This window comes from Scophthalmus maximus, chromosome 14 (genome assembly GCF_022379125.1).
Source record: "Scophthalmus maximus strain ysfricsl-2021 chromosome 14, ASM2237912v1, whole genome shotgun sequence".
NCBI lineage: Eukaryota > Metazoa > Chordata > Actinopteri > Pleuronectiformes > Scophthalmidae > Scophthalmus > Scophthalmus maximus.
Window position 1 is genome coordinate 20,149,386 of NC_061528.1, and position 14,992 is coordinate 20,164,377.

General features: G+C 40.1%; 1 protein-coding gene across 2 annotated transcripts; it reads left to right on the forward strand.

Moving 5' to 3' along the window:
* Window positions 1–2,423: 2,423 nt before the first annotated feature.
* On the forward strand, window positions 2,424–13,947 carry mmadhcb (metabolism of cobalamin associated Db). Of its 2 annotated transcripts, none has more exons than XM_035603568.2 (8): window positions 2,424–2,503; window positions 2,894–2,943; window positions 4,962–5,091; window positions 5,277–5,491; window positions 7,486–7,594; window positions 7,818–7,948; window positions 11,319–11,405; window positions 13,038–13,947. In XM_035603568.2, the coding sequence occupies exons 2-8, from the start codon at window positions 2,935–2,937 to the stop codon at window positions 13,230–13,232; spliced, it is 876 nt and encodes a 291-aa protein (XP_035459461.1). In that variant the 5' UTR covers window positions 2,424–2,503; window positions 2,894–2,934; the 3' UTR covers window positions 13,233–13,947. The 2 variants fall into 2 exon arrangements, with proteins under 2 accessions (XP_035459461.1, XP_035459460.1); XM_035603567.2 differs by having other exon boundaries at window positions 2,493–2,635.
* The last annotated feature ends 1,045 nt before the right edge of the window (window positions 13,948–14,992 follow it).

Here is a 14,992-nt window from a genome sequence, read left to right on the forward strand (position 1 = left end):
ACCCTATCCCCATGTGTATAAAGTATCCCATCCCCTCCTCGCTGGGACTCTCTCATCCTATTTTTCAACCGTGCTCTCTCTTCATTATATTTGCTACAGTGCATTACACATGTTCAGCCTTTTTTTTTCAATTCCATTCCATCGTGCAAGTTTACTTTTCACTCATTCATACAGTGCTGCTATTTATCACTCTTTTTCTGTCCCATTCATACACTATCGGAAGAGTCAATTCAGGGTTAAGTGTCTCGCCCCAGGACACATCGGCATGCGGACAGGGGGACAACCTTCAGGTAAGAGGACGACGGACTCCTGAGCCACAGCCGCCCCAATGTGGTCAAACCTCAGCCTACTTATTACTACCTGCACTAGTCTATTTCTTCCTGTCTCAACTGTCTTTTGTATTTTGTAATATGTTCTGCCTCATCCCACTATTTTTTTTACTTGAAGCTTTGCCTTCCTCTTTCCATATGATATCTATTATTTGTCTCATGTTGAGGGACCTATTTGGTGTCCTGTCTTTTATTTCAATTCCCCTCAAGCCCATATCTGCAGGTATCCAACAGAATTCCACAACTTTTCCCACCATTTGAATTCTAAATAAACATTGAACATTTTCAAACATGATATGTTCCCTGGTAGATTTCACAGTTTGTAAACTTAAAAGTACAGCTGCAGAATCACCCTGTCACATCTCTGCCCAAAAGGCACAGACATTTTATCAAGTTATCAGCTTCACTGTGGCATCGCCAGAGCCGCTGCTGCTTTTCTTTTTAATCTTCTTCTTTTTCTTCAGCATCAGCTTCCTCTTTTTGGTGTTTATTGGCAGAAGGGAAACCAGCATGTATTTGCATTACTGCTTATGTAGTATATTAGTGATGTTTGACCTATTCACAGATAGGTGATGATATTTTCTTCCCTTTGTTTCCTACAATCCACCCGTCCAGTGCCAGCATGAACTTAGGCTTTATCAAGATTCAAGACTTTATTTTTTGCTTTAATCAAATTATCAAACTCTAAGGATCACGCTGCTGAGCTCTGGTTTACTTGGAATGACACGCAAACATCAACACAGTAAGCAGCCAGATAATTTAGTGCCATGAAAACTCAAACGGATTTATTAAACATGAAAGTTCAGTGAAACGTAATTGCTATTAGCAGTTATGTCAATAGTTATAATAACAAAAAAAAATAACATGAAGTGACAGGGTAAGTAGCCAAATAATTTAATGCCATGAAAACAAAAAGTAACAAAACATTTATTCAGTAAAGCATCATGGGGTTTATATCTTTGCCATCAAGTACAACAGCACAGAATTGGCATTCATTTAACAACATACAAACATTATCATTAACAGCATGTGTCAACTCATTTGACACAGTTTGATTTGAAGAAGAAGTGCAAGGTCTGACAAAATTGAAAAATGAACTCCAACTCATAACAGTCCTGTGAGGACCAGCAGGGCAAAATAAATGACACCAAATTAACCAGTCCTATTGTCACTGGATTGAAAAAGCTAGTGAAAAAAAGAAAAGAAAAGAAAAGATACTGTTCCTGGGTAAATTATGACGGATGTTTGGTAGTTTTCCCCCTACAAAATATGTTTTTACACATCCACACCAGGGGCAACATAAGCATCCAAATTGCACTCACTCCACAAGGCAACTCCTTGCAAAACCCAGCCAAATGAATGGCATTAAATCATGAACTTGCATGCACTAGAATATTAATATAAAATTAAAACCAATTCTAATAATATATACCTCTTTAATAAATAAATAAATGCACACACACACACACACACACACACACACACACACACACGTGTTTAATTATATATTTAGTTGAATAAATTAGAAAGTACATTGGAACGCTACTGCTCGAGTCCTCACTAAGACCAAAAAAGTAGATCTTTACACTGGCTTCCTGTCAAAGAATTGACTTAAAAAAACTACTGTTGGTTTACAAAGCACTAAATGGCTTAGGGCCAAAATACATTTCTGGTCTTCTGCTTTGCTATGAACCATCCAGAGCTTTCAGGTCGTCTGGTCTGCTTTCTGTCTCCAGAGTCAGAACTAAACATGGAGAGGAAGCATTCAGTTTCTATGCTCCACATATCCACAAATCAAGACTGAAGACTTTTCTGTGTGCCTCTGCCTTTCAGTAAATGAGCTATGTATGCGTTTCTTGTACTGCACTGTAACTTTTATCACCTGTCTTATTCTGCTTTAACATGTTTTTATTTTCTCTTTTCAATTATTGATATTTTAATTAGATTTGATCCGTTTCTTCCCAATTCTTTGAATGTTGTATGTAAAGCACTTTGAATTGCCTTGTTGTTGAAATGTGTTATACAAATAAACTTGCCTTGCCTTGTTTGAGCTGGCTCAGGACCCTCCGCACCAGCGGGAGGCGGTAATGTGCGCTGAGGACGTTGCCACCTGCCCTCAATCCATCCAGGAAGGAGAAGAGCCTCCAAGATCACAGCGCATGCTCGGACTCAAGGTGAGTTTTGAACAGGAGCTGATCAGCAGTCGTTGCTCGTATGTTTTTGCTGTGAATGAGCTGCAGTTGTGTTTCTGTCAGCTGTGAATGTGAACATCTCACACACGACGAGTGGAAGGGTCACGACATCCGGTAGGTTCCTGCTCTCAAAGTAATCTACTGGTTCTTCTCTTTCAATATGATGTGACAAATTCCAACGTGAGTTAGGTAGAGCAGAATTGGGAATAAAAAAAAACATTAGATCGATGCATAGTCTTCATTGATGATAATCAACCTCGATATGTCAAAGATGTATGTGGGCAGGCAGTCTGAACTAGGCCTAACATCAGATGTGACAGAGTAGATGTGCTTTGTAAAAGCTCCTGACTGCTTCATGGTGCACTCTTATAGGAACACAACTGGACCCTGCAGGCGGACAGAGACACGACAGGATGGCCAATGTAAGTCAAGTGTGTGCGTGTGCGTGTGTGTGTGTGTGTGTGTGTGTGTGTGTAGCTGTGCAAGATGCTGTGATGTAATAGTTGCTTGTGTGTTTGGGTGAGGCAAAGCCTATAGCTGTGTGTTTGTGAAGAAGTGTGGTGACAGCATTTAGAAAACCCGCTGCAAAGACCACAACACAACACTCTGCTTCAGTGATTTTGAAGTGGCGCAGTAAATACATGAATACATATACTTGAAAAAAAAGTGCAAATTCAAACTGCTGTCTGGCGGAAAACTAATGCAGTGAAAAAAATACATTCTTTAGTGTACAATTGAACGGATATTTTTTTGTTTAGGTAAGCATTTAAAAATGTGGCGAAAAATGTTTTTTGGTGGTCCCCTCTGCAACAGTGGGGCTCAGACTTTCGCTACTTCCACTTCTCCTCCAAACTCCGTAAAATGACATTGCTGATCACCATCTCCATAAGGTAACATATTAACTATGCATAAGTAATACATACAACCCCACTTCAAAATCACTGACCTATCCCTTTAAAATCACAGCTCGCTTTTTTGGCTGATACTGTAACAAATGGCACAAATTACAGTGAGGCTGGACGGGTTCATGTTGATGCTGTATTTTGTGGATCACTAACGAATTGTTGAGAGAATAATTTCATTTGATCACAAGTTGTGGTGTTTGAGGGAAATATTTACTTTTACTGCACGTGTTTAATATTTTGTGAGTCACATTTATAAAAGCCTTGTGATGTGTCAAAGAAGCTGAAATCAGCTGAACTGGAGGAGAAAACATCCTGCAACCTTTTCACAGGCAGATCAGCTGGTCAGAGAGCAAATAATAAATGAAGGCTCATGATATAGGAGGCAATCAGTTCTGATCCTGGTGGTAGTAGGGTAATATCAGATCAATTGTTTTGAACACCTGGTTTAATTAAAATCATTTGATGTAGTTCACATGTCTTATGTACAGTTCAGTGGAAAACTATTAAGTTTCCATTTTAACAAAACAAATCAACCACCTAATGTGTCTATGTCCTTAATATTAAAATACATAGAATATAACAAAGTAATCATGTCAGTTTAAATAGGATATGATCAAATACCTGAACATTGATACAATGAAATAATTTCCGGTGGATAATCTTCCTCATGTTCTCCTATAGGGGCTTAAATGGGGATATGTCGGAGCACAAATAGCAGCATAATCAATAGTCAATAGTCAATAGTCATAGTCAACAGCACAAACCATTATCCGGGATCCTTTACAAAAATATAGGTTATGTGTGCAGGCTTGCTATGCATAACTTTTTTTTTTTCTAAATGATCACAAATATATTGTTTTATTTTTTCAGAGGCAAAGCTTATGCTATGCATAGCTTGATTCTTTTAGACTGCAAATCCTTTGATCGTATAAAAAGCTTTATTGATCGTGAGAACATTTAAATGTCCAGGGAACACGACTAACGCATCCAGCCTGCGAACTTCACATCATACAGTATTATTGACCAGATGATCAGTATCACTGATGGAAAACATAAAAAGTGTTGGGTGGATAAGTGGCACAAAACAGGACACAGTGAGGGCATCGGAGAACCGGGACTGAAAGTTGTCAAAGATACTGAATATATCTTTTATAAAGAACATCATTGGGGTGGATTCTGACAGTCTCTAACTCAGTCACCTGCGGACGAAGTTCCTTTTTTCTTTGTGAATGCATCACACACTCTAACCAACCATGTAGTTGGCACTTTATTTGGTTGAATAAAGTTCTAAATTGACCTTTTACTTTTTACTTTTCAAAAAGTCAAAAGTGTTTTGTGTGTGTGTGTGTGTGTGTGTGTGTGTGTGTGTGTGTGTGTGTGTGTGTGTGTGTGTGTGTGTGTGTGTGTGTGTGTGTGTGTGTGTGTGTGTGTGTGTGTGTGTGTGTGTGTGTGTGTGTGTGTGTGTGTGTGTGTGTGTGTGTGTGTGTGTGTGTGTGTGTGTGAGAATAACATTGATATGTTGTGTTTGTGTTCAGGTGCTGTGCCACAGAGCCAGGCTGGTCACTTACCTCCCAGGACTTCATGTATTGGTTCATCGTGTGGCAGGAGCCAGAGCCTTCTCTAATATGGGTGAACCCCACGTAGCCATCACTCCATCTGACATGGGTATGTCATGTATGCTTTTTGTTTTTCATTGGTCAGCACATTGGTCGTTGGTTCAATCCCCGCTTCCACCCGTCATCATGCTGTGTCCTTGGGCAAGACATTTAACCCTAAATTGCCTCCGATTTGTGTGAAACCTGAATAGGCATGCATCATGTATTTGTTCTGTTATCCCCTCGCTGGTTCAGGACTGCGGACAGTGTGGCCTGATGAGAGCATGGGTCCTTTTGGGTCCCAGGACCAGCGCTTCCAGCTGCCTGGTAATGTGGGCTTTGACCACCACCTAGAAGGACTAACAAAGCAGGAGGAGAGCCTGGCACACAAGATGATCCCTAATGTGCTGTCATCCCCGTCCACTAGTGAGAGACATGAGTTCATACTGACCCAGGTCATTGGTGACTTTGTAAGTATAATGATGCTTGTGAACATGATAGGAAAACAGTTTCAGAATGAAGAGGAAATTCACATGAAATGTTTTATATCATGGTCAAAAATATTTATATACTTTTTTTTTTTTTTTACTGGTTAAGCTTTAGACACACTACACGATTTTTTAAGGTCGTGAGATCACTGTACCATTTATACTACACAACGGGCTGTCTTGTAATCGCAGGCTTTCAGTTGTTGTGCTTTTCACACTATTTGACTCATCTGCGATGGGGGGGTCACACACTACACAATCCTTTACCAGGAGAAGTTTCTCCAAAGCACGTTTTCCACGAAAACACGTGAGAAGTGACACGGGACAATACAGGATACAGGCGCGAAACAGGAATTGTTTGTCACTTTCACGATGGACGTCAAAAAGAAACTGTTCAATATATTGCAGGATACTCTAATGTTGAGAAGCCAGACACAGGTAGTAGTTTGAGCGGACACTCAGCCGATGGAGAGAAATAATTTGACGTGTTAATATGTGGTTCCGCATTAAAATCAGCTCGAAGTTACGCTCATCTTCTGTTGCAGTGAAAACGCACATGACAGATAAACCCAGCTTATAGTCTGGGCGATGATGTTTTTCAGACACAGAAAAGGCAGAGAATATGGGTGAAGAGTTTTGTTGTGTTGTTGTGCTACATTTTCTCCCCCAGGCACTCACTGCCTGTCACATCACAGCTCACACAGGAGATGGGTTCCCTGCTGGTTCCCCGACTTGTCGAGATATTTAGCCTGCTAGATATCTTAAAGACGTTGGCGAGGCCTCGTGAGATACTTTGATCGCGTCGTTGGTTGTTCACACAGCGATTGAGTGGCGATTTGCTTGACCCGGTTGCACGCTGATTTTCTTCCGACTTGCTGCAGCTCCAGGATTTGTCGGTGAGCTGAAAATCTGGCTTAAAATCGTGTAGTGTGAACTCGGCATTAGCCTAGCCATTAATAATTGAATAAGGACACCACAAACATCATTCCAGCAAGTTTAAACAGAATTTAATTAACACTTTGCGCACAGCAGACAAGAATGTATCCAAATGCACAGTATACTCCAGCAGGGCCGAGATTGAAAAGCCCAGCTTTTACAACAAACCATGTTATATTTATCAGTGTTAAATTACTGTCTAGAGATAATATTAAACTGCTCGGCGGCAGCACATAATAAACCAAACACTTTACCTTGAGCTGGGTGCGTTCTCCACTTAACCAGCTCAAAATGTGGCCTTGGTTCTCAGGGGTTGAGGAGATGAAGTCCTTCATGAGTGCATTAATGTCAAAACTGTTTAAAATGTCGGAGTACACATTCATCAGGGACAGGTGTGTGACTCTTTTTTGCATCATTTTAAACGCTGCAAGTTTGAGAAGCTTTGCTCTGATGAGGCCACATCTGCAGCCTCGTAAAACTTGCGTCGCCAAATCACTGTAGCTGCGTTGTGCACCACTGCCGCCTGTTCAGTGGTTTGGGGAAAGCAGCTGTGGTTTCTACTCACTCTTGCAGTGGTGTCTGGCCCGTTGTCTACCATGATGCTAAGCGTTATTTTAATAACTTGTAATTATTACAAATTATTTTGCAATACTTACCAAGTCTTCATTTTTATTTAAATAATAACAGGAAAATTATTTTAATAATTTTGACACGTTTATTTTTTGTCTTGCAAAAAAGCACCCCTACTTCCCACGGCCATGGTTTTTCTTTCTCTCTTCACCTGAGAGAAAGAAAAAAAATCTTCCTTTGTATCTACAGTATATTGTGTGTGTGTGTGTGTGTGTGTGTGTGTGTGTGTGTGTGTGTGTGTGTGTGTGTGTGTGTGTGTGTGTGTGTGTGTGTGTGTGTGTGTGTGTGTGTGTGTGTGTGTGTGTGTGTGTGTGTGTCTGTGTCTGTGTCTGTGTGTGTGTTTGTGTGTGTGTGTGTGTGTGGGTGTGTGTGTGTGTGTGTGTCGTTCTCTGTCTCTCTCTCTCTCTCAGGAAAAAGATGACTCAGCCTCCTGTCAGAGTGTCATTAGAGCTGAACAGTACTTTGATAACTCCAGTGTAGAGTGTGCTATAGAGTCATGCCCCGCGCTTCTACAGAAAGGTACAGCACTGGTACTGCAACTCCTTAAACTATCATCCAACATCTTTCTTTATTTGGACTAGACCTTGAAGGCAAAAGCTGTTTGTACATGTGGTCCTGCATTAACTGTTACCCAGATTTGGGTTTATCAGACCAGAGCAACAACAGCTAAGTTTAGCTCTTGTAGCTGATGAGAAGCAGTGTTTCTCTCTAATGCATGTGTCTTCTTATAATGTGATGACAGATTTCCATTCCATGTTTCCTGAGGCTCCACCCTCTGGTATGATGGTGGTCACAGTGACCCAGAAAACCCAGAACAATATGACATCATGGTGTGCCGAGGTGGAGCAGGAGAGAGAGCAGATGCTTGGCAAGGTGAGCTGCTGTGTCTGTAGTATATTTAGTTTGTATATACTAGCTTATATACAACCCGCGTGCAGGATATGCATCGCGCCCCTGATGCTTTTCATTAGGTCTTGTGATGCTGCTGCAGCAACCCAAGTTACACAGTATGTTCATCACAGTACCTACAGAAGGAAAATGGATGCAGTTTTCTTTCAAGAAATGGTCAGATACTAGGGATGGGCACGAGTAGTAAATTCCAAGAGGCATTTAGAGGACCAATCGAGTAGTCGTTTTTCTAAATCTATTTTTAGATGCACAGCAATACAGCCTACCCAACACGTAATGCTTATTCTCAATCAAAACAGTTACAGTTACCCTTTATAGATTTATATTTCACAACTTCAAAACATTTTTTCCTTACAAAAACGTTATTAAATTTGCGGGTCACACATCTTGTCGTCGAACAAACGCTGTAGGCCTGTAACCGTAAAAAAACCATGGGCTTTTGGAAACACAGTTTTTCTGCAACCTAAAATGAATTCTATTCTTGCTCAGGAAAACGAACATGTCAACATGTTCGGGAGAAAAGCGAGAACACATTCTGTTTATGATCAGTCCCGCTGCGGAGAAGACGCGCTCCGCTGGCAGAGGTGGCAGGTATCAGCAGGACGCTGATACCTGAACGCTCAGGTTTTTGTACTGGTGCCTGTTGGACTTCCACCACTCCAGTGGGATTTGCTGAGGACAAATGCATGGTTCACTGAAATAAGCGTCACTTCTCCCCCCCGGGTCTCTCTCCCCGCCTGGTCGTGTGCCGCTCCGCCGTTGTACTCCGGTCAACAGGGAAGCACAGCGCATACTGGTCCCACTCTCACCCGCTGCTGCACACATATGTCAAGAACCGGCCCTGCCCACCATGTCGTCTGGGCCTTGCACAGTAACCCCGTCGTGTAGGTCAGACAACTTATCTCGGATGGTCAGGCGAAGTGCTGGTTCCAAAAATCTGTTTGTGCCTCGGGTCAAGCACAGAAGCACGCGCGTGCACAAAAAACTAAAGCAAAATTTGAGTGCCGTTATTCACCAATCAAGTTCATTTGAAACGAAGACTACTCAAGGAATCGATCACTCGCGCCCATCCCTATCAGATACCCGGAAGTTCTTTTTACTAGAGGTGCAAAGGATCACAAAACTTATGGTTAGATCTTTTCACGGATTTTGGGAAAAAAAGACAAATATAACGTTGCTTTCTACAACACATAAAGCAGAGAACTTTTGCCCAAGGTCTTAAATGAAAACAACCTTCAAGTTTGGTGTTTAAATAAAATCTCAAAATAAAAAATCCCAAAAATTAAATGATATCAGGCATGAATCACTGAATCAGTATGGAGGGAGAGATATTCACTGTCTCGCTGCAGGACCAATATCCTCACTTTCCCCAACAGTGAGGCAAAGGACACGCAAGACTTACTCTTTACACTTATTTATGAAATCAAGACAGACTGCAACTGGCAACTCTCTCTACCTCGCTGGTTCTAGCCATGCTGACTTCGCACAGGCTCCCTGCTCGCTCTCTCTCTCTCTCTCTCTCTCTCTCTCTCTCTCTCTCTCGCGCACACACACGCCACTCCATTCCCGACAGGAGTATTTAAGGTCATTGCTTCTCCACTAGCCAGTGGGTCACCACCATCATCTGTGTAATTTACAGAAAAAACAAAATGCTCCCATACACGAGACTTAAATGATGCAGGTGGCTTCTCCAGTTCTTCCGCTCCTCCAGTTGTCTATGTTAACACGCCTCGTTAACGTGAACACACAACTTCCTTCAACATCTCCCGAACATTCTATTTTCACTGCAGTTCTCTACATCAACATTTAGGGAATTATCATTACTACTTTAAAAAGTAACAGCGGCAGTATAAAAAAGGGAAACCAGGGTGTTATTGTTAAACTTTGTAATTAATCCGTGGATCACATGCGTTCCAAACCATAGGTGGGGATCTGTGCGGATCACCGATCAACTGTGATACGTTACACCACTACTTTTTACTACTGTGACCAGACAAAGGTAGACATAAAACATGAAAAACATCAGGATATGTCATATATTGCAGTGTTTCCCCTAAATGCATTGCGCTGCTCCTGGATTTTGACTGCCACTCCTGAATTATTATTAGTTTAAAAAAAAATTTAACGAGAGGAGATTGGGCTCCGTCTTATCTAGGGGTGGGAACGGAAACCCGGTATTAAAAGGCCCCCAGAAATCAATGGAGACCACGCTTGTTGCCACAATGTAACATGTTTTGCATGTAAAGTCGGTAACACAAGCAATCTGTGAAATATTTGGTGAAAGTGAAAGTACACAACAGCTGCAGCTAGTGGGAGGATGACTGAGGAGATGGTGAATGAGTGAAAGGCCTACAACCCTTTACAACAGTCCAAGGGCTTAAAGTAACAGTCTGTCTGTACATATTGAGATGTGTTTCTTATTTCCTCTGACAGGCTTTATGTTAGCCCTATCACTTAACACACAACATCATGTACTTTATATTAGTTATTTTTTCAAAATAGTGCTGTTCAGTGTTCAACAATTTACTGAGTACAGTATGAGAAACAAAACATTTGTCCGTTCCATTTTATTCTCATAATTTGTTCTACTAAAAATGAAACAAGAGCCGATAGGAGTTCTGGCTCACAATTTTTTTTCCCCTGCACACGTGCTTCACCTCCGCTGCTACAACTCTATCCTAGGCGAAACAGTGTATTGGGCTATTTTATAGCAAAAGACATTATGACAGTTAGGATGGTGAAAAAAAACTATTTCCATATTGTACATAAACAGTAATGTAGACATGTTAAGGGTCTAAAATTAAAGTGAGGATTTTTTTTTTTTAAATAAGGCCATGATTAATTATTATTTCTAAAATTGGGGATGGGGGTTGATTCCATGGTTTTAAGATGATGAGTGCCAGGATTGTTCTTCTTTTGTCTGATCTTTTTGATTGTGGCTGTGTGTATGGGCTCGATGTCCTGCTGCACAATGAATCTGGGACCAATCAATTTTATGACATTTTATGGCCCAAACAACTAATTGATTAATCGAAAAAATAATTGACAGATGAATCGATAATGAAAATAATCATTAGTTGCAGCCCTACAAAGGTCTGTGTTGTTCAGTCCCATCCTGTACGTTTTCTGTTTGAGTAATAAGTGAATGAGCTTTGGATTTTTATTCATGCTCATTATAAACATAGTAATTGAAACTTGTATTTTAACTTTAGGATGAATGTGGAATTTCCAATTGTGTGCATCATATGAAGCTCTAATAATGAACGATGTGATCAGTTTGCATATCATCTATATGTGTCACATACTGATTAGAAGTTGTTCTATCCCTGTGCAGTTTGTGGATGGAGCCCAGGATATCTGCTATGCCCTGAAGAGAGAAGGATTCTGGGCTGACTTTATCGACCCTTCCTCAGGCCTGGCGGTAAGATTCCCACTGTGCCTCAGGTGTTGCAAGAGTGAAACACACATGCGTTAAAAACTTAACAACTCAAAAGTGAATGTCAAAGTCCATGTGCTGTTGGCGATGCTTTCCTGAAATTACACATTTTTGTATTATCAGCCTCCCTGACTTGGTCTACAATATGGCCTATATGTAATATCGTGATATATTTTAGTTATATCACCATACAGGATATATATCACAATATTTTTTATTCTCTTCTAAAGCACCTCATCAATGCACAATTTAAGCCTTATATGCATACAATCAATCTGGTAACCTATGTCTGTATTAAAACATTCTTTATTCTTTATTATATTCATTAATAGTTTCTATTGGGACTCTTTGTCTCTCTTTGTTCGTGTCTGTGTCTGAGAGCGAGAGAGCAAGAGAAGAGAAATGCCAAATCAAGTCTTATGCCGGCGGCTTAACAAAATTTTACATGACAATTTGTAGTCGTGTTATTCATGATATAGTCTTTTAAAACATCTCATGTTCAACAAACTGCGATACGTCGCATATATCAAAGATACCTCCCACCCACAAAACACTACCTCAAGGACTACACTTACAGGGTAACTTGGAGAGGATCTGTGTCTGAACCCCTTCAACCGCACTACTGGGGTCCCTCAGGGCTCTGTTCTGGGCCCCATCTCTCCGTACACAAGGTCATTAGGGTCTGTCATTCACTTATAAGAAAAAAGCGACGTTGATTGTCCTTGAAAGAAAGATGTAGTGGATATCTGAAATGTTCTTTTTGACTAGAAAGCAGTGAATTACATAATATCTGCGATATACTGTATATCTAGTCTAGCTATTAAATGTCAAAACAGCCACTCAAACATTTTCTTTAGATATTGTAATATTAGATAGATATTGTATTATTCTTAGTTTTGACTGTTATAATCAAATTTAGTGATAAGAAAAGCCACTCAATGATAAATACAATAAAAAACCATTTTTACAGTACAAGTCATATTCACCTATTCACAGCCGCCCAAGTTATAGTGGATATCTTTGCTTACCATTCTGAATACTGCGAATACAGTTAAAACTGTATTAGATCAGTGTAGTTCGATTACATGTTAAATTGTATATGGAATGGTAAATGGACTGTTTTTATATAGCGCTTTATTCTGTTCTGATTGACCACCCAAAGCATTCACACTCATTCATACAGCGCTGCAGTGCCTTTTTCTGTCATATTTAATTTATACACTGCTGGAACAGCCGTAGGGCAAATTAGAGTAAAGTGTCTTGTCTATTTACCTTCTGGTTAGTGGACAACCCTCCCACTTCTTGCCATAACTGACTGCAGATTGGAACAATAAATTATATATGTCACTGATAAAACCAAACAGTCAATCAAAGGTTATGGTTTAATATTCCAAGTGACCAATCAATGCTACATCCACATTATATGTCTTTGTTTTGAAATGCTTCACTTTTGCTATATTTACAGGGTCTGAAGCGGAGTATATAAAGCTGTCATGTTCTGTTCACATCCATTTTCATGGCAAAAAAAAAGGATACTAGCACAAAAAGCAAAGCTGTTTTTCTGGAGATGAATGTAGTCAAAGAACTACATGATAAATGTGTTGTGTTCCTCTCCAGTTCTTTGGCTCGTACACCAACAACACACTGTTTGAGACCGATGACCGGTACCGTCACCTGGGTTTCCAGATCGAGGACCTAGGCTGCTGCAGAGTGATCAGACACGCTTTGTGGGGGACACATGTTTTTGTGGGGACAATATTTACTGACGCACCACCCAGCAGCCTCGTAATGAAGAAGCTTCAGGGCAGATGAGTATGAGATCAGGGACTGTGGGCTGCCATTAAAGCTGTATAAAACTGTCTGGACTGTTTGGTTCATTAATAACGCAATGAAAACTTCATAAACTGACTCCTCTGGAATTTTCCTGTACAGCATGTATTGTAATAGCTCATATTCATTTATATTTAAAAATTCAGATGCCACAAGCAAATGCTGCTCTAATCACAATGAGGTGTATTAACTTCATGTTTCTGTAACTGTTAAACTTTTAGGTTCAAATCAGAACCTCTTAGCCACATTTTGTCTCTACTTATCTGATTGTGCTGTCTGAACTATCGTCCTATTTTATGCCCTGATGTAATACCAATATCAGTGGAGGATTACTGATATACACAGTACACCCAACCAGTTTTAAAAAAGTACTTAATATAATATGAAAGGAAACGCTGATACCTGCGCCAAAAGTGAAATGTAAATAATATGATCATGTGAGGGACTATTTTTGTTTATTTTGTCAAATGATGACCAAAATTATTATGAATGGAAGCTGAAGTAATATTAGTGTTTCAGGTAATGTGTGTCGTGGCCTTTTCTTTTTTTATTGTTTTGAACTGCCATATTACGGGGCTCATCTTTGTGACTCGCATTCAACAATCCTGTTGCCTTTGGCTGATTTATTTTCACTTCAAATTAACAAAACCCCTTCATTTTAATAAACTTAAAGGGGCAGGAAGCGATTTTGGATAAAGCTTGTTTCTGACTTTGTTATTGTTGTCGATTTGACTCTCATGTTCTGGCCGGGCCGCGAATCCATGACCTCGGGAATGGGAGACAGACGATCTAACCACTAGGCCAAAACTCCTGAGTTGCAGTGCCACCGAATAGCACGTGTCTTACGTGTCGACACGTGATGTTTACAAACTGCACTCACAGTGTTGTGTGGTGCGACCCGAGCCATTTGTTTTCTTTTCGATTTACAGAGCCAGGGCTGCGCCAAAATCCCAGATTTCTTTTCGGCGCACACACAAAACCATCTGCTAGCGGACTATGAGGAATGAGGTTGTGGATTTAGTTGATTGTTTGACCTGCTTTGATAACAAGAAGCCTGATTGTGATTGAAGGGATGATATTCTTTAAAAAGTAGCCTCATCTAAATTCAAGAGTTATTAAAGGCTTCAGAGAAGAAAATTTAATACAAATTGTAAAGAAGATTTACTTATAGTGGCTCAAAATCAAGTCTGCACATAAAGATACACAGATCAAGGTAAGTAATTAGCAACGTTTAATCAAAATAAAAAGCTATTAAGCAGGGTCTTTAAGTCAGGCTAATGTAACACCAAAGTTAGATTTGGCCCTCTAAGACCGGCAATATAATGTCAGGTGCACTGTAGTAAGGTGGAAAAAATGTACGTTCACCATTAAGGATGTTAACATTGAGTTAGAGTGACACTTAAAGCAAATCATGTAAAGCTGCGGACAGCTGCTAATGGCCAAATATCAACCCACGAGATAGCCTCACAGAAAAAATGTCTCGTGGAGCATAAATATAAAAATAAAGAGATGCTAACAGACCCTTTTTTTTTTTGTCAAAAACTATGACAATAAAGATCTATTTAAATAACGTTTTAAGTGTCCGTTGACCAACCACTGGAAAAAGAAATCATAAATTGAGGCCTCGGTAGTTCTGCCTGTTCCCCATTAGGAAATCAGCATTTTGTTTTTTGCTCAAATCAAAAATTCCGTCTGTTCTGTAAAAACAAACAAACAGCATGATAAATAAGAATTAGTCAATT

What these genes read in the sequence shown, in the direction of transcription:
- mmadhcb (XM_035603568.2), top strand. An exon ending in CCCAGGTCATTGGTGACTTT is followed by an intron (nt 5,492 to 7,485) that starts GTAAGTATAATG and finishes TCTCTCTCTCAG; the next exon opens with GAAAAAGATGACTCAGCCTC. An exon ending in CCCCGCGCTTCTACAGAAAG is followed by an intron (nt 7,595 to 7,817) that starts GTACAGCACTGG and finishes ATGTGATGACAG; the next exon opens with ATTTCCATTCCATGTTTCCT.